This window comes from Cryptomeria japonica, chromosome 1 (assembly GCF_030272615.1).
Source record: "Cryptomeria japonica chromosome 1, Sugi_1.0, whole genome shotgun sequence".
Classification (NCBI taxonomy): domain Eukaryota; kingdom Viridiplantae; phylum Streptophyta; class Pinopsida; order Cupressales; family Cupressaceae; genus Cryptomeria; species Cryptomeria japonica.
In genome coordinates this window covers 711,664,570-711,683,824 of record NC_081405.1, presented here as the reverse complement: position 1 = coordinate 711,683,824, position 19,255 = coordinate 711,664,570, and the positions used below count along the sequence as shown (strand labels likewise).

The window sequence follows — 19,255 nt, the reverse complement described above, 5'->3', positions numbered from 1 at the left end:
AATACGTCATTCACTCTCTTATAGTCTTCAATTCTATACATGTTCAACTGGGGATAGCACTCATGACTTCTGAATTGTCCTTGCCCATTCCCGACTTCACCTCTGCATATCAATACTTTGTATGAAACAAACCGTGCAAGCAGGTATACCAAGTAGGAAGTCATGGCGAAAGACTTGGACCGCTCTACATTCCTCAGCTGAAAGTCCAGATTGTCACTTATGATTTTAGACCAATTTATCAATGTCCCTCTAAGACAATCCTGGATGAAGTAGAACATCCATCCATCGAATATTGCACCCTGCGGCATCCCCATCACTTTGTTAAGCAGAAATACTAAGTCACTATATTCCTCTTTGAAATCTGTGCACATGAGTGTCTTGGGAGCCTTGGAATGATGAAGCCTAGGCTCGATTATCCACTCTTTGTTTATTATATTCTTACACGCATCCATCTTCTTCGTGTACCGATCTTCATATTCATCCTTAGTTGCATTCTTCATATCTGCTCCACGTGGAATTCCAAACACCTCAGCAATCGCATCCTCAGCAAGGTAGGCAATGACAATGCCCTTAGGAGTCTTGATCATTCGCGAGCGAGGATCATAACATCGTGCACACTCCAGGATAAGCTCACTGCATTGTGTGGACTGTGGAAATCTAGCGGCTTGAAAAATACCACTCTTCATAACGTCTACATACGCTGGGGAAGGAATCTGATTTCCGACTCCAAACATCCGCTGTCGCATTAGGTTCGGGCTCAGGAAATGCATGTTTGTATCCATAATCTCCTTCCATCTGGATGACATCTTGGATTTTGGATAGAATCCAGTCTCCAGTATCTTTTGTTGTTCTCTTCTTTCCTTAAATCCAGACTTCGACATCGCACCTGTACGAAGCTTGAAGTTAGAACTTAGGAAAAATATAATATTCTTAATAGAATTCGTGACTTCTTAATGATTTAAGCTAATTAGGGTACTGTTGATGTGTTTTTTATGCACATAACAATACAGAATAAATTACCAAGATAATTTACCCTCTCTTGAACAAAATCACCTCAAATGCCAAGAATGAGATCAACTAAAATGAATCCAAGGTTTCTGCATGTCAGGTCTTGACGAGTGGATAAGTTCAGTGGTTTGATGTGATAATGCTGGAATCACAAGGGGACTTACGTTGTACATGAATGCTCAATCTTATCATGGATCAGGATAAGTATGCCGATAACTTAGGATTTGGCAATGAAGCTCCGGACTTAATTCTTACTAAAAAATGAGCAAAAGGAATAGGGTTCAGGAAATCTATTCTAAGCCTAGGAATGTAGGAAATGATGAATGGATCTGGTGGAATCAAACCAGGCAAGGCCTCACAATCAGGTATTGACACAAGCTTAGTGCAATCGTCTAAGGTATACTTAAAGATTTTCAGGCCATCACCATCAAACGTTGACACCATCCAGGTTGATGCTTGTCAAGGGACGTGTAATAGTTGAAGTTAAGCTTACTTAAAATTCCAGTTGACCACGCAAGGCGCACTTACAAGCGGCAAGAGGCTAGTGGTATGGATTAAGGACTCCACACAAATGAATTCAACAAATCTTCCACTCAATCTAACACACATGAAAATAAATTCTAAACTAAAATTCTAATCTAACTTGGAGGAATTGAGAACCATGGATGCAAATACAACACTTGAAGAGCAAAATCACCAACAATTGAACAATGATTAGGATTCAAATAGCTGCAGCATATACCAACAATTGTATAAAACTCTCTTACAAATGAGAGACAATGAGGTTTATATAGAGCCTCAAAAGAAATGAATGGCTCAGATTGATTTGAGATCAATGGCCAAGATTACAAGATAAAACCCTAATTAGGGTTTGCACAACCACCACTATATTGGCCAATAAGAAATGAGGGTAGATAAGATAAATAATATTTGATGTAGTGCCATGTGTCACCTATTCTCTCCTTGAATGAATGTTGACTTGGCACCCTTTGATTGAACGAGTGGTGACTAGGATGCCACCTCAGCTTGCCTTATACACTTAACCAATTTGCCTTGTACATTCTTCATCTTCACAATGTTTGGAATCCCTTATGATACTTCACATTCCATCCTTATGTTAAGGAATTCCATGAATTGTTCCCTCCTTATGTTTGGAAAATTTCCCAATCTTGGAATCCTGAAATATTTCCTTCCTTGACGCACTTTGATATTGGAATTCCTTGATGTAGTTCCGGATTTCTTGATGTAAAATCCTTTGTGTTCATTTCTTGAACTTGCTTTCCTTCATTTGTTCACCATCAAAGTGAAGTCTTCTTCATGATTGATCTAGTCCTCATCTTCACCTTCTGGAATCTCTATCCGGAAATCCCCATCCAATCTTTGAAGTATTGATATTCCGTATCCTCATTGCGTGCATCCTCCTTCACCTCAAGCTTTGATCATCGTACTTCCTTTCCTTGTAACAGTCCTACAAAACAAACAAGCATTGAATCAAACACCCATATGATAAACTTGATTTCAACCTTGGTGAGAAATCCATCCGCATATGGACTGATCATTCCTCAAAACCATCCGCATTATCCTTGTCCATTCTTCACTTGGTGGAAATTTGATGCCTATCTGGACAACTTCCTTCCTTTGTAATTCCGCCCTGCAGTGGAAATCCGACCCTCATCTGGACTCGTTGTCCTTGAAAAATTTGTGTTAACTGGATCACTATTCCATGGAGTGGAAATCCGGACACCATCAGGACTTTGTTCCTGACATTTGTCCCAACATGTGATAGTTAATCTTAGAAAATTGTAATACCAACTTTGGAAAATATAAAGGTCCGGATTGAAATTTGGAAGATTTTCCTTAAGAAAAAACTGATTTTCAGACCTAGGATAAGTCTGATCATAATTGCCAAGTCCGAAGACACCCTTGTAAACTCAGAAAAATCAAGTATTTGGAGCTCAAAAATGAATGTCCAGGTCTGAAAATATCACTTGGAGGTCTGAAAACACTCAGAAAGTGACTGATTTTTGATATCAAAGTTGTAATAAAAGTCTGATTTTCTGAGGACTGAGTCTGAATATGCCCTCCAATGTCTGAAAATACTCAGAAAATGGTGTATTGAAGTCTGATTTTCTGATTCTTAAGTCTGAATACACCCTCTGAAAGTCTGAAAATGGCTCCAAAAAGTCTGAAGACACTGAAAATGATGAATATCAATGGCTGGAAGTGGTCACAGCCCTGTCACATGCTTGCATTTGAATTATTTTGACCTTCAAACCTCAGAAATGGTCACATTTGGGCACAACTATGTGGCTAGAAATGAAGTTTCAATCTGAAGACAACCTGGTATACTCAGAAAAATGTCAAAAATGGTGCCCGGAAGTATACCACAATTCTGAAAATGCGTGGAAAAGGGTGTGAAAAGTCTGATTTTTAGTTCTTAAAGTCTGAAAACACCCTTCCAAGGTCCAACAATGGCTGTCCAATGTCTGAAGACAACCCGCAACTTCAATAAATCAGTCATTTAAACTTGTCGCAGTCATAGGAAACACCTGTATTTGATGGATTTCACCTTCCGAAAGTGAAGTTTGTCAAATCTGGGCACAAACAAAGGGCTGGTAAAAAATATCTAAGTCTGAAGACAAATCTGAAAATGGAGTTTCAGACTTAGATCAGCAATGGAAGCTCCACCAAATGCCCAAAAAACTCATAAGAAATGACGCCCAAGTAAAATCTTCCAAGTTGGCAAGTGGTTGGAAATGAAAACCAGTCTGAAGACAACCTGCAACTATGGAGTTTTAGATTGTAACAACAATGGCAACCCTTGAAAATGCACTGAAAACTCCTCCAAACAACCCTTAACGAAAATCGCCTTAGTGTGGATGAGTTGGGCAATGTAGAATAATTCTGAAAATGTGTTCCCAGCCAACAATGGAGGTCAAATCACTCCTAGCAATGGCGCCCAGCAAGGTCTGAAAATAATGGCAGCCACCAAGCATGAAGAAAATCACCCCAAACAACGGCACAAAGCACTCTCAAATAAAAATCGAAATTTTCCCAGCTTTGGCGCCATTCCAAAATTCTGAAAATGTCTTCAATGGCAGCTCGGATCTACAACAATGGAGGTTGGAACAGCCAAGCTGGAAAAAATGGATGAGGAAAGAATCCTCAACCCAACACTTCATTTCAGCACTTTGCCAAAATTCGCCAATAAGGGAGAAAAATCACCTTTCATGGAGACACCTGGCATATTTAATAATAAAATAATGTTGGAGACTCCTCTCATATACTTGCTTTTACCTCTTACTTTCACCACACAAGCAATGTGGGATAAAACACTTGTATATATACTTGCTTGGTAAAAACTAACTTGCTTCTAGAAGGTTCAAAATATTAAATGATTATTGCAAGTTATTAAATTTTGCTTTTAAAATTTTAAATAATCATTAATAACTATTTAAAAGCAATTAAAAATGGGGCTTATTTATCAAAATATTACAATTTAAGTCCAAATTAAGCCTCCAGGGGAAAATTGACCTTAGCTTGGATAAAAATCCATGCTCAAATGCACACAAAACTTCCCAAGGGAAAATCGATGGCAGTCTGGATTGAAAATCCACACTCCAAACTCACTTCACTTGCAAAAAAACACTCCCTGGTGGAAATTCGACTTCTGTCTGAATGAAAATCCGGACTCAAAACTCATTAAAATGTTCTCAGTGGAAAATCAACCTCTGTCTGGATGAAAATCCGGACAAAAATCCGCAGTCACTTGTCACAAAACATCCTGATGGAAAATCGACCCAGGCATGGAATCATCCTTAACGTTGTCTGCACTATAGTCCGCACTCCTGGTGGAAAATCGATGGCAGTCTGGATAAATCCTGACACTTAACCAAATTTTAGCACTTCCAGGGGAAAATCAATCCAGGTATGGATAAATAGTGGTGGAAAATAATAGCCAGTATGGGTTTTAGGGGAAACCCATGTGTAGTGTGGATTTTGAGTGGGGGAATGGGTTGGGTAGTTTGGAATGTGAGGGGAAAAACACCTCTAGCATGGAATTTGACCCTTTTACCCTTGGAATAAGGATTTCTCTTAGGATTTTATCATTTTAACCACTCAAAATCACTTAGAAACTTTAAATTTAGACTGGACTTAGGCAAATTTTCCAAAAATATGAGCAAAACGCTAGGAAAATATTGGAATAAAGTGCGGAATCAATTTAAATAATATCTTAGCAGCGAGAAAACAACTCCAAAAGGTCTCTGAATACCATGGCACTTTAAAACCACTGATGCGCATGTTTAAAAACACGTTAACGCTCAAAAGGTCAAACACTTCGACAAAATTTAGGATCATTAAAATATCAACGTTTGCAACTTGATCCTATTCAAAATTCAAAAAACCCTAGACAACACTAGGTAAACACTAGGAAACTAGGAAAAACTTATACTCTAAAAAGCGAAAAGTGGGGGTCCCCATTTGCAATGGGGCGATGTGTGAAGACGTCACAACATCTAGGGCCACCTTGAATAAATGTTCCTGAACATTTCAAAGATAAAGACCCAGTCTATACTTAGAAACTCCGGAAAATTCAACCCAAACCTATCAAGAGACTAGGAAAGTACCTCGAAATGGAAGAAGAATCCTGAACCGGACCAATGTACCTAGTCTTTGATTACCCATGTGTGTGCAAATGCATTCATTCCGGCTCATGAGGACATTGTAACCCTTAGAATCCATCGTGACTAGCTACGTGATTTATCCTAACTTCATAAGCCTCTTGGATAGAGCCTTGTTGCCAGTCAGACGTCTATAGCCCCGACGAGGTTATCGCTGTAATCTCAAAAATATTGCTCCACTGCCAACCAGGCGTCCATAGCCTCGGTGGAGTTAATCGCATGTTCCCATAGCCAATTTTTTTTTTATCTTTCATTTTCATCTATCTCTTTTCTCTTGATTTTTCTCTTTTCTTTCTCATTATACTTTCTTTTCACATATCTTCCACACTTGCAGTTTGGCACGTAAGCAGTGAAGCTCACTTGGGTTTGAGAATTACAGTGGCGCTGAAGCAGGATTTTAGATTTTTCACTGGCCACAACTTCACCTAAGAAACCACAATGACTAAGAGCAAACAATTAATTGCTTCCAGGGGAAAAACGACCCTAGTATGGATTCACAGTGGTGGAAAAATGGAGCAAGTATGGATTTAAGGGGAAATCCATGTCTAGTCAAGATTCTGAGAGGGGAAAACCATGGGTAGTCGGGAATGAGGGGAAAAGCACCTCTAGTATAGAATTTTGACCTTTAACCCTTAGAATATGGATTTTCATCCGGAAAATGATGATTTTTCCACTCAGAATCACTTAGATACTTCGAAACTTAATAAAACTCAATTGGACTTAGGCAAATTCATCAGAAATTGGAGCGTAACACAAGGAAATCCATCGAAACAAAGTGCGAAATCCACCTAAATAATTCTTTAGGAGCGAGAAAACAACTCCAAAAGGTCTGAAAACACCTTAGCACTTAAAATCACCGATGAGGACATTTTAAAAAAAAAACACGTTAACGCTCCAAAAGGGTCAACACTTAGACAAAACTAGGATCATTAAAATCTCAATTTTATGCGCTTGATCCTATAACCTCAAAAACCCTAAACGGCACTAGGCATGATCAAAACTCCGAGACTCGGGCACAAGAAACACAAAATTGCCCACTAAGCAGCCAAAACCCTAACCTAACAACACAGGAAAGTAGGAAAAGAGGGGGTCCTCGTTAGCAATGGGGTGATGTGTGAAAAGGTCACAACACAATGCAAGAATGCTTCCCATTCCGGATAGGAATTGGTAGGAAGAAGAATCCATATGTTTGTTGATGTTTCTGAAATCTGCTCATATGTCGCCAAATCCTTGGTAGATGATGCCACAATCGAATTAGATACATACCTAGTGAAGACAAAAAGGTGACAAACTAGGATCAATTGCTAAATGATGTTGAACTAGATCCAAAGGCAAAGAAGATTTGACAGTAGTGCCATGATTGTCATTTAACAGGAGAGTTAACCCCTCAAATTGGTTCTCCAAATCTGAAATGTGAGACTTTAGAAACAAGTCTAGAATAACTATCAAGTAATCATCCCACAATGATATATCTGAAAGACTGATTCACCTACTGCAAAGAATCATTGGAAGCTCTTGATGAAGTATATTTGGAATCTAATGAAGCAATAAAAGATGGATGTATTATCTCAATTGGGGAAGTGGGAGCTTCAAGAGAGGTATCTTGATCATCAAGACACTCAAGTGTTGCATCATATTTAAACTCCTCTAATGTATCATCATCGAAGGGTAGATTATCAACATCATTAAGTTGAATGAGATAATCGGATATAGGATCACCTGGGAATGGAGGATTAAGTGGATCTCCATAGATCTCCCAAATCTTGGTCCAAACTATGCATGGGCTCTTGATTCTTGAGATCTGTTTGCATGTCTTTCTAAAGATCCTTGCACTAATTGTTGTATCTATTAATCCTATGATATAATCATTTTTATTACCCTAAACTAATTTCTTCCATTTTGTCTTTGGCTCAGGGATGAGTCTATAAAGATGAGGAAAAAGATTGAGCTACCTGCAATGTGTCAGGATGCCTTTTTTCGAAGAGTCATAATTGTCCTTGGTTACAATGATTACAAAAGGATGAGTTGCATAACCGATGATTACAACAATGATACTCTTCGCAAATGGTAAAATCAGAGACCAAAACATGATATATAGCTGAAATGAAATGATTTGATCAAAACACCATCTTCCCAAATGCAAGTCCTCCATAATGCGAATATGGCAAAAAATGAATAAAATCTACCTTGGGTTGAATCTAGAAAAAGTGCATGGATGGCCTGAAAGAGCTCCTCAATACCTTTCCAATGACGCAAAAAGTTATGAGTTCAGGAGCTAAAAAAAGGATCTGACTTCAAATAGCAATAACTTTCATCAACAACAAGATCTAATAATGAAACCTACATCTTTGAAAAGTACACAGTAACAACTTTCCCATTATATCTTGTTTGCAAAAATCTTACTTTTGGATGAAAAGTTATGAATCTTTGAAAAAAGGGCTGAATTTAGCCTATAGTGATGACCCTCCCAACAAATTTGTTTTGGGCAAAACTCAAATTTGTTAAAAATGAAATAGTTTAATAGGAAGATAGGGGTTTTTGGGTCTTTTAAATGTAATGGCAACATCCATTTTGGCTAAAAGTGCTCCAATAAAAATCTCTTCATCAAATCTAAGCTTTAGACCCTAGTATGCAATTGTATCATACAATGGCCAAATTAAGTGAAATAAAAGTCAGATCTAACTTTATTGGACACTTCGAACTAAATGGTGAGCTTGGAATTGCACCTACATGCTCCAAAATGAACTTGAAATACAAAGCCACAAAAAAAAGCCCCAAATGGTGAGGTCCAATTTCCATTGAAGTGCATGCAGTAAAAGCTCAAGCCTGATTATCTCCCAAATTTGAGACCAAATTTGAGAAGGGGCTTGCAGATCTGAAGCTCTGATACCATGTTAGAGTTACCAATGGACTCGATCCGCCAAGATCACTTGCAAAACCAAAAAGATGCCTTCCACAAGAGAGCAACAAGAGCAAAATAATGCTTGATTATGGGCACAATGGATTAGATTGATATTGGACATAGAAAATGTACTCCAGATGCCTTGCTTATTTAGGCAAGGTTGAGGATAGGGTTAGACAAGACTATGATATGTCTTAATCCTATACAAGGAGACAACTATCATGACAAATATTAAATGACCTAGGATTCAAGAAGTAAATGTCAAGATAAGACAAGATAAGATCTAATCGACAACTAAGACTTCTAGAAAGATTCCTAGGACCTAAGTAAACTTAACATGTGAATAGTACCTAGTGAATTAGCTAGGTAAAACACCTAATTCACACTAACACTAGCATCCTAACTTCTCTACCTGGCCTTGTCTATTGGGGAATGCCAGAGCCAGTGAATTGGATGTGCATCCTAACTTGTCTACCTGGCCTTGTCTATTGGGGAATGCCAGAGCCAGTGAATTGGATGTGCATCCTAACTTGTCTACCTGGCCTTGTCTATTGGGGAATGCCAGAGCCAGTGAATTGGATGTGGTATTTTACCCGATTTGAACTCTTTATCATGTCTCTAGGGGATCTGAACCTAGGCCTCCTTTTAGAAGTCCCAAAACCATGTGAACTCGATGCGATAATAATTATATCTTTTTGTGTGCATTTATCTTCATTTTCATCTCTATGAAGAAAGGTTATTGTCAGAAATATGCTTAACTAGTAACTTCACCACTAATTTATGCAATTTAAAGGGAGAAAAAAAATGAAGAAATCACATTGATTTATAGAATTGCTAAAGAGCAGTAACAGGACTGCTAAGCACACACAAATGAAGAAATCACATTGAATTACATAATTGATAAATAGCAATAACAAGCACACATGTTTAAATGACACAAAGAGACTGCACAAAATACCTCTGCAACGGATCTAAATCTAGTATTATTTATGAGGAAAGTTGTTTTTGTCAAAATTTCTTGTTTAACTGAAACAATTGCTTTAAATCTGTACGAAATGTACGTGTTTTAATTTGCAATTATTAAACTTTTTTAACTTGATTTTAATGTGTGACAGTCACAGGCCACAGTATTCTTCTTATGAGGGGGGATTTATTTTCAACACCTTAATTCCGGCAGTGGACACTCACTTTCGATCAGTGATTGAACCTCTCCTCTTATCTCATCAGGTATATTTAAAGTTTAGCTTCAGTCTGGATCTTTTTTAACCTTAGAGCGAAACCAGAATAGGTTGTGTTCCTTTTCATGATGTTTAATGGCAAACTTTACCTGAATTCAAAAATGCCTTGGACTGAATTTTTCCAGGGTAAGAGAATACATTATTTATGATACTTTTATTACATTGGGATATTGGCTAAATTTTTGTGCAGTGCATGTTTCTTAAGGTGCTTTGCATAAATGATGTAGGTGGACCTGGCATTGTGGGGTCATGTACACAATTATGAACGTACTTGTGCTGTGAATAACAGCCAGTGCTTAAATTATCCAAGCAGGGACAATAATGGGTTTGACAACTACAATAGTTCTAAATACTATGCTCCAGTGCATGTCATAATTGGAATGTCTGGATTTGCACTTGACTCTTTCATGGCAATGGTATGCATCATAAGTTTTTGTTGGTCAGCAGATCATATGAAATTACCCAACAGTATTAATTGTCTTGGGTTCAAAACTTTTGCAGCCAAAAATCTGGAGTTTAGTACGCATATCAGAATTCGGGTATGTTAAGGTACATGCTGATGCTGGACAACTTCTTGTACAGGCAAGTTCTCAACTAACCTCTCAAGGCCAAGCTGTTCTATGTAAAGTTTGCATAAGAAAAAAAAAAACATCCTGAGAAACTAATCATAAGAATTTGTATTAATTTTTTTCCATTGCATACCTTTCTCATTCCTTTTTACAAGACTTGACTCTGTTGGAGTCAAAACAATGTTGCACTCTCTCACCAACCCTGTTTGCTAACTACATTGATGGGCTTGAGGATTTTCTTAGACATTGTATCCATGTGGATGATGGTTGTTTGCTTCACTTGCTGAGATGTGGTAATCCTCTCTAATTCTTCCGATAGTATTTTGGGTTTATACCGCAATAGCTGATTCTAAACTGAGTAGATGAGTCTGTATGCTGATCCTCTTTGAGAAGAATACTGACAAAAAATGTTGCGGATGGGCATATCTTTGTGATTTGTTATCTAGTGTCCTTTGAGGTGCTCGAGTTGGCATTGCCCATTTATGTGTTCCCTGTTTTGGATAGATTTGTGGAAGAAAATTTGTGTTGGCATCTCCTTGAAGGACCCATGGTTCATTGTTTTCGGTATAATTCTTCCCTTTGTTGAGCAATAGCATGTGTATTGCCCATGTTTCCTCATTGATCATATCTTTCTTTGTCCCTTGAGCTCTCATTTTGCACTGGGGACTTTTGGGTTTTGTTTTCTCAGGTCTACTAGCTTCAAAATGTTGCCAAGTCCCTACAGTTCCATTCACTGATTTTGCCTCTTACAACATACAGTTTTTTGGAGAAACTGTATATGGAATGCCCTCTGAGCTTAGGAGCTTGTTTCCACCATTCCTTTTCCTCTCTATCAACTATGGAATCTGTGAGCCACATACTTGACTTGATTGGCCTGTAATTGGCTAGTGTTTTAAGTCCTGAACTTGTGGTTGAGTACGAGTCCTAGAGGTGATCCATTTGTGGCAGAGAATAATTCCATCCAATTATTTTGCTATGTATTTGATGTATTTATTCCTATTCCTCGAAGCATGTAATCCCCCAAAATAGTCATTTTCAATCAGATGTTTCTTCTCTATTAGCTTTGTCAAGGCATCAGCTTAAAGAAAGGCAACTTCTTGTTATGTGGGTGCACTCTAGGTTATTCTTATCATGTTTTTTGATATGTTATCATGGACATCATATCTCCGAGGCACACTATCAGTTGAACCTTAAACATAATGTGTTTTTAAACTTTAGTAGTTTACTTTAGTCACTGAAGGACATTAATATAATTGTAATGTCTGTCACAAGTGGGCACCAGTAGGGGAGTTTATTTGTAGTTAAATACGTTCCTTCTTGAACTAAGTTTATTAAAATTATCAACAAAATCTGAGGTGTAACTTTTTCCTGATATAATTGAAAATGAACATGTTTCATTTTTTATTAGATATTGTTATCTAGACTCATGCTTTGTGGCGAAAAATTCATTCCCTCTCTTGACTGCACTTTTATGTTTACTAGCACATAGCATGGAGTTTACAAGGACATAATAAAGTATATAATACCATTGTATTTAACCATTTCCTGCAGTTCAAGCTTACAGATGGAAGGATAGCAGATCAATTTGCCATCAGTAAATTTTGATATTAGCAGCCATGATCTGGGTTCCTGCAGACATCTGGAGGGCAACACTCTTGTGGACAACGTCAGGCCTGATGCCACAATTGGCATTAACTGCTAGACACAGACATGAAACTAGAGCTTGCGTCTGGATTGAGGCATGGATTGCATGGTTCTGATAGTAGAATTCTAAAAAGCCTTGAAAAGTCTTGTAGTGTATTTAATAATTGAACTTCTAATTCCTAAATAATTGGACAGTATTGTTCATATTATATGTAATGTCTATTGAATCAAACATATATTTCACATGTTATTCAAATTCAATCATCTGCTGTTTATATATGTATATATCAACATAATTTTTTTTTATTGCTAAACCTGCAAAAATGAGTGAAAATGGCAACCCGTGACAGATGGTTAGTGTTGGATTTGGACCCCACTATCATTAGTAAAGCAGAAAATTTTGGTAGATGGTAAATTCAATTATACTTTCTGATTGCATATGTGCGCTGCATACCCATCTCTCCATTAGCCAATATAAAGCAGTGTTCTGGTAAATCTCAGAGGATGACAATCTCAGTCAGACATTCATTCTCTTTCAAAGAATTTCGAAGTGCTTGGAAATTACTTCATCAACCCTTCATCATCTTACTTCTGAATAGACCAAAGACCAGAACTCAGAAATCTCAGCTTGAGATCTCAATATTCCACCTTCGTCACAGAAACTAATGAATGCAAAAAGAATCAGTAGCCAAGGACAGTAGGAAGTACATAGTAATAAGAAATATAAAATATATCTATTTAATCTCTTTAATTTTTAGATTGCTACCATCTGAAAGCTTCCTCTCATTCACTCGACCATCATCGGGACTTGAACAACAATTGACAGAGAGAAACAGGGACAATGAAATGGAAATGATTATTATTAATTCATATTTAGATAAAAATATATTAAATAATTCTATTAATTAAATCAAAGAACTTTCCATATTTATCTAATCATGTTTTATTTCATCAATGGAAATAAATACTTAAAAAGAATACTGAAATTTATAATGATTACATGTAGAGAGACAAACACTAGGTGTAAATAGCAATTGATAATTCATTTTAGTTGGTCAATTAGTGTAATAATTCAAAGTTCTATTTATCCATAAACTCGGGGTAGCTGTGCTGTACTCGAAGCATATGTATTTTAAAGGAGATACTACTAATTACCTTTGTATGCGCTTTCCACTTTTAATGCCTGCCAATGACAAGTGCAATAAAGGATTTAAACAAAAACATCTCAGATGGTGATAATAACTTGCATCATAAACACAAAAATATGCAACACAAGTTGACTTTGGAGAAACCCTCAACTATAATACTCCAAGTAGCATGCCTGCCAATGACACGTGCAATAAAGGATTTAACCAAAAACATCTCAGATGCTGATGATAACTTGCATCATAAACACCAAAATATGCAACACAAGTTTACTTTGGAGAAACCCAACTATAATACTCCAAGTAGAATGCCTGCCAATGACACGTGCAATAAAGGATTTAAACAAAAACATCTCAGATGCTGATAATAACTTGCATCATAAACACCAAATATGCAACACAAGTTTACTTTGGAGAAACCCTCAACTATAATACTCTAAGAAGAGTGAGATATGCTCCTCATGCCACTAATTGACAGCCACGGTATTTAGGATTGCCTCAACGAGATTTACATATATCTGTAGATTGTCCTGAAATGGTTCATGACCCGCAACCTTACAACAGTGGAAAATGAAGGACATATTTTGACACAGGATCTGTTGTTCATTTGTAGTAGTTCAAAATTTGTTGCATTACTTCCAATGACTCAGCATGTAACCTCTACTGAAAAGGGATGCTCGGAGGGATGTTTTGGCACACTTGTAACATGTTCTACTTCTACCAACACTCTTTTTACCAACTTCGTGTTGCTAATCAATAAGCTTCATGGATTCAACTCTTTGTTAACCAACTAGCTTTGAATAGTTTTGGCAATCTCTGTCACTTGTAGAATGGCTCTAGTCACTTTACCTGTACCTCATGCCTATGATACTAGAATTCTATTGTTTATAAACTGCTTAAAGTGGTCTAACTAGGGAATCCTCCATATCGAAAATTCTCAAATAAGTGAGATCACATCTACTTACCAAGTGCCTCTAGGTTCCTAAAAACCTTTAGATCAATAAATGAAAACTAAGAATTTCCAAATTCCTCCATCATACTAAGAGCATCCTATCTTCAAGGTTGATTACCAATCTAGTGTGCTCTCATGGCATTAATTAGTCCCACTCAAATGGCAGGTGAAAATGCACTTGTTCGAGCTCTCACTCAAATGGCAACTTGCTCTAGCACACCGAATCTCTATATTTATCATTGTTCTCTATCGTACACCTTGCAGTTGATAAAAAATCTCTACACACCAATGCACGCTAGCAAATCAAGTACAATGGAACGATTTGTTTTCTACCACTTCCCTACACTCTCAAAGAAGGAATAACTCTGATAGCACTTGATCGATAAACACAAGGTAGTTGTATTGCACATTGGTATATAATATATAGATTTAAAAGTAGATGCTCCTAACTACCTTTGTATTTGATAATAATGGACTTAGCCATAAATATTTCAAATATTGATAATAACTTGCGTCACGACAATATGCAACACGAAGTTGCTATGTACAAATCCTTTGTAATACATGCTTAGAATATCTTAATGGGACTTACATACATCCATAGGTTGTCTTGAAATGGTTCATGAATTGCAACCCTACTATAGTTTACTAAAATTGCGACCCTCGCAATTTCGACCACATCTTAAGCCCTCACCTTTGTGACATCATCTTTCTACTTGACTAAGACCTCTCTCTGTGCTTTCATCTTGAGTTTCTTCCTGTTGTGGCCCTTATGTTGCCTTAAGACCCTGTCCAGGCCCCAAGATAGGGCAGGACAGGGGCGTGCTCCCTCTTAGGGTGGCCCTAAGATGGGTTTGTCTAGCCCCTTAAGCTTAATTTGCTCTTCAGGGATTGCAATCTTCCTCTGTCGGCCTTCGATGGATGAAAATTAATCCTCTTAGGCATGTATAAAAAGAGATCCAATTCCCTCATTTGATGAGGACAAAATACGCGAATAGGCGAAATGCATAAGATATACTCAAGCAAAGGGTCTTCGTCAAACATTCAAGTCTTCAAGCATCCACCAAGTTCTCTTCTTCATGTGTCTTCTTCATTCATCCATTGGATCAACATTACATCATTCATCTGCAAGCATGTGTATGTGTTAGGGTTTTTTCATGTTACATGCCATTTCATACAACATTTGTGATTACATTCAAGAAGCAAAACAATCATCATCATCAATTGCAGATCTACAAGGTATACATTTCCTACATTTACATTTAAGTATTTGCAATTACTTTCTTTCAAGGAGGATTCCTCAACCGGGGTTTGACTGAGGCAAACCCCTATCCACAACCCTTCTTCCCTTCTTTTCTGTGTGTAGGTTGCAAGTGCGTCGTTGTAATTGCAGGTTGGACTCCATTTATAGAGAAAGAAAAGCCCTTTTCGGCGCGTGGATTTTTCAGAGGACCGTGTGCACTTTCAACATGGTCCCGACGACTTTTCTCCAAATTTGCAGGGCAGATCCGTACCAGTCTGAACATCTCAAATCCAAAATTATAGCGCGATCCCGAACTGGTAGCTCCTCATTTCATTCATTTTATCTCCCTTTTCTACATAGTCAACAAGTCAACATATTTATTTACAAAAGAGGGCAAATCACTTTCCCTTGCAATCCACTTGGAATTTATATCCTTGTTCCCCTTGGATTTGGATCTAGTGGATTCAAGTCCCTCTTTTGAATGTAAAGTTTCTCCCAAGTGAAAATCATCCTAGCGACTTCCTTTCTCTCTTCTAGGGGGGGAGTCACTAGGGTTCAATTTTCCACTTTACATTTTGGTGAAACCGACGTCTTACATTCTAATTCCGATTTCTTATTGTTAGATTTGAATTATTGCAATTTGAATTTCAAACTTTCATTTCCAAGTTTAATCTTTTTACAAAATTTAGAGGTTAATTGCATAAAAACCCTAATTTTTTTCAGTTTGACAAAATTAAGTTTGTGAAGTGTAGCATTTTAATTGCTTATTTCAAATCTGATTTCTATTTCAAAATTGCACTTCAAATCTATCTTTTCATTATGAAAAATTAAGTGGTTAAAAAACAAAACCCTAATTTTTAAGAATCTCCTATTTCGACCTTTGACTGCTAATTTGACTGATCTAGTGGCTGTTTATTTTGGATTCCATAATAAAATCATAATTTCTACCATCCCTGAAAAATTTCGGAAAAAAGTTGGTCGGACCGAGTGCACTTTGCACACGGTCCCTAGCTTTTTTCCCGAAATTTCGGGAATTGGAATTGACTGCATTTTTCTGCTGAAATCCAGAAAATTGGCATACTTTATCAATTTTTGCACTTCTTAAGGTCGAATAAAAATTCAAATTTCCACACTTTTAACTTTTAAATTAATTTTCATAAAAAATCTCCTAATTTTAGATTTTCTTTTCAAGAAAATTAAGATTTTAATTAAGTGACTTTCAATGGCAATCAATGGATTAGATTTATTTGCTATTTCACATATGATTACACTGTTTTTAACATATATTTATTACAATCATGTGTTTGATAATGGCTTTCTTAATTTCATGTTGCTTCTTTTCATTCATAACACTTGGTTATACTGTGTTGCTCGGATTTCAAAGTCATTTCCTTTTCAATTTGATCTCAAAGTTTTCATGTATCATTTTTGTTGCATTATGGTGATATTATTAACAAACTGCATTTCATGTATTAATCACCTTAAGGCTTTTGTAGATCACAACCTGAGAGACTCTAATCCTTATACCTCTCCTAAGGTATCTTGTGTGAATAAGATGAAGTCCTCTCATTTGCATCACACAACAATATGCAAAATGAAGTTGCTATGTACAAATCCTTTGTAATACATGCTTAGAATATCTTAATGGGACTTACATATATCCATAGGTTGTCTTGAAATGGTTCATGAATTGCAACCCTACTCACAAGATTGGAAACTAAAGGACAATACCTATGACATGTGATCTATTGTCCATTTGCAATAATCCAAAATTTGTCGCTTAATCATAATGACATAGCATGACACATCTACTAAAAAGGGATGCTCAACATGTTTGTTATCAAATTTCATCTTATCAATCAACATCATGGCTTTAGCTCTTTGTCAAACAATTAGCTTTGCACAGTTCTAGCGATCTTTGCTACTTATAACATGGCTTCAGTCATGCTCTATCCTATTCTTGTAATAAGTATGCAAGTTCTTCCCAAATTTCCCAATGACAATAACAATATACTAGTTTCAACAAAACTTAACCATGGATGACTCACTATCAACAAGCTTCACCTATCTAGTTAACATTCGAAAGCCTCATTTGCGTGGCTCTAGTAATCTACTAGACACAAATATTATAGTTTTGTTAGTTTGCAAACCTTATCTTCTCTTTGGTTTTGAACAAAGTAAACTCTCTACTTCCATTCTACTTTATTTTGACCTCCCCCATGTTTTTTGATTTAAGGGCAAGTAGCTTTCGATGGGCTCCTAATACCCACTTAAATCAAATTGTTAGTAAAACAAACGTTGACAAATCACAAAATATCAACCATCAAAACCAAGTTTTGAAATTGCTTGGAGCCTTGTACATCAACCATCCTACACAATGTCATTTCTTTTTATTGCGTTTTGTATTGCCTTTAATATGGGGATGGGATTTTAAAACAAATGTAGGGAGACATCTCTTCCTTCTCTGTACAACTATCTGAGACACTATTTTAGGGAGAAAAGAGGTTGTCCTCTTTTATCACCTCAACTAGAGCCTCCTCTCTTAGAGGGGAATAAATTCTACTTATAGAAGTGGTATGTTGATAGGGGCATGAATCCTTACACAGTTCATAACCAAGGCAACAAACAAATCTTGAAGCCTAAGAGGCCATAGAAGTTTGAGGAGAATCCACAACATGGGACAATGAAGCTTCTTTAGATGTATCAACCCCATGGAAAGCCACCACGAGAGAATCATGGACCAATACTCGGGAGGCAGGAAAAGGATCTTTGTCCATTAGAGAGGCTAGTATAGTAGAAGTATCTACAGTCAAATGGTTGGGAAGTTAGTTGAATCATTAGTCCTACATTGAGAGAAAAGACACTTAGAAGTAAGATGTTTGATAGAAAAGCATCATCTGCATTGAAACAATAGGCCATCATAATAAATCAATTGATTCTACTACCAATCTATAATGAATCCACCTTCGAAAAATGATCAATAGCATTGTTGATACAATCAAAACATGGGTCGTCACATAAATCTATCTCTTGATTGTTCTCTTTTCTTGTGCCCTCCTAAATCCACCTCTTGAAATAGAAGGCCAGTCATTTGGAATGACAACATCCAATCGTGTAAGTTCCCAATGTTATTATTTAATAAGTTGTCATTAGTTTTATGTCCAAAGTCATCCTATATACTCTAGTCGGTTAATACTACCGAAATATTCAGTCGGTAAGCACTAAAGCAGTCGGTTACAGAAGAAAGGAGTCACAGAGTTAAGTATACACCGACCTGTCTATCGAGCATCAAAGAAGGTATACCGAGTAATCTGAACCGAGTAGAAACGTGTTACCAGATTCAATGAACCTGGACACAAGTGGAAACGTGTTACAAGAATCGAGGAACAGGGAACCCTTATCACATAGGAAATTGCACTTCAAGATTTTGTATGATTTTGAGGAAGTTTATCCAATGAAATAATTTCTATGTTTATTCATTCGATGAATCTTGTTTGTAAGATCAAAATGAGAGAGACATGTGTGATAGAAGAGTTAAAAGGAAAATCATAAGAGGACACATTGAGTTGTGACTGCTACGACTGACAAAGATATTTAGAGGTCACCGAGAAAGTCTTCAGAGAACAGTTTAAGGGACAGAGTAAACAGAAGGGTTTACCGAGTTGATTTATCAATTACTGAGGTATGCTATGAGCAAGGTAATTTCATATTGAGCACATAGAATCTGCTATAACATTTCAGATGTAAAGTTGCAGATATTTGTAAAGATTTTATTGAATCATTTGAGTTGTAATAGAAACCTTTAACAGGGTAAAAGACTCTAACAAAGTCTATAAATTGTAAAGCCTTTAACTAGGTGCAACATTTTGTAT

General features: G+C 36.8%; 1 protein-coding gene across 1 annotated transcript in view; it reads left to right on the top strand.

Annotated features, from left to right (window-relative positions):
- Positions 1 to 12,322, top strand: part of LOC131062533 (probable inactive purple acid phosphatase 27) — a 78,780-nt gene extending 66,458 nt beyond the window's left edge. The window contains exons 10-13 of the mRNA XM_057996228.2: positions 9,708 to 9,819; positions 10,058 to 10,246; positions 10,332 to 10,412; positions 11,951 to 12,322. Coding sequence (XP_057852211.1) covers positions 9,708 to 9,819; positions 10,058 to 10,246; positions 10,332 to 10,412; positions 11,951 to 12,004 — 436 coding nt within the window. The 3' untranslated portion in view covers positions 12,005 to 12,322. The remainder of the gene's footprint in view (positions 1 to 9,707; positions 9,820 to 10,057; positions 10,247 to 10,331; positions 10,413 to 11,950) is intronic.
- The last annotated feature ends 6,933 nt before the right edge of the window (positions 12,323 to 19,255 follow it).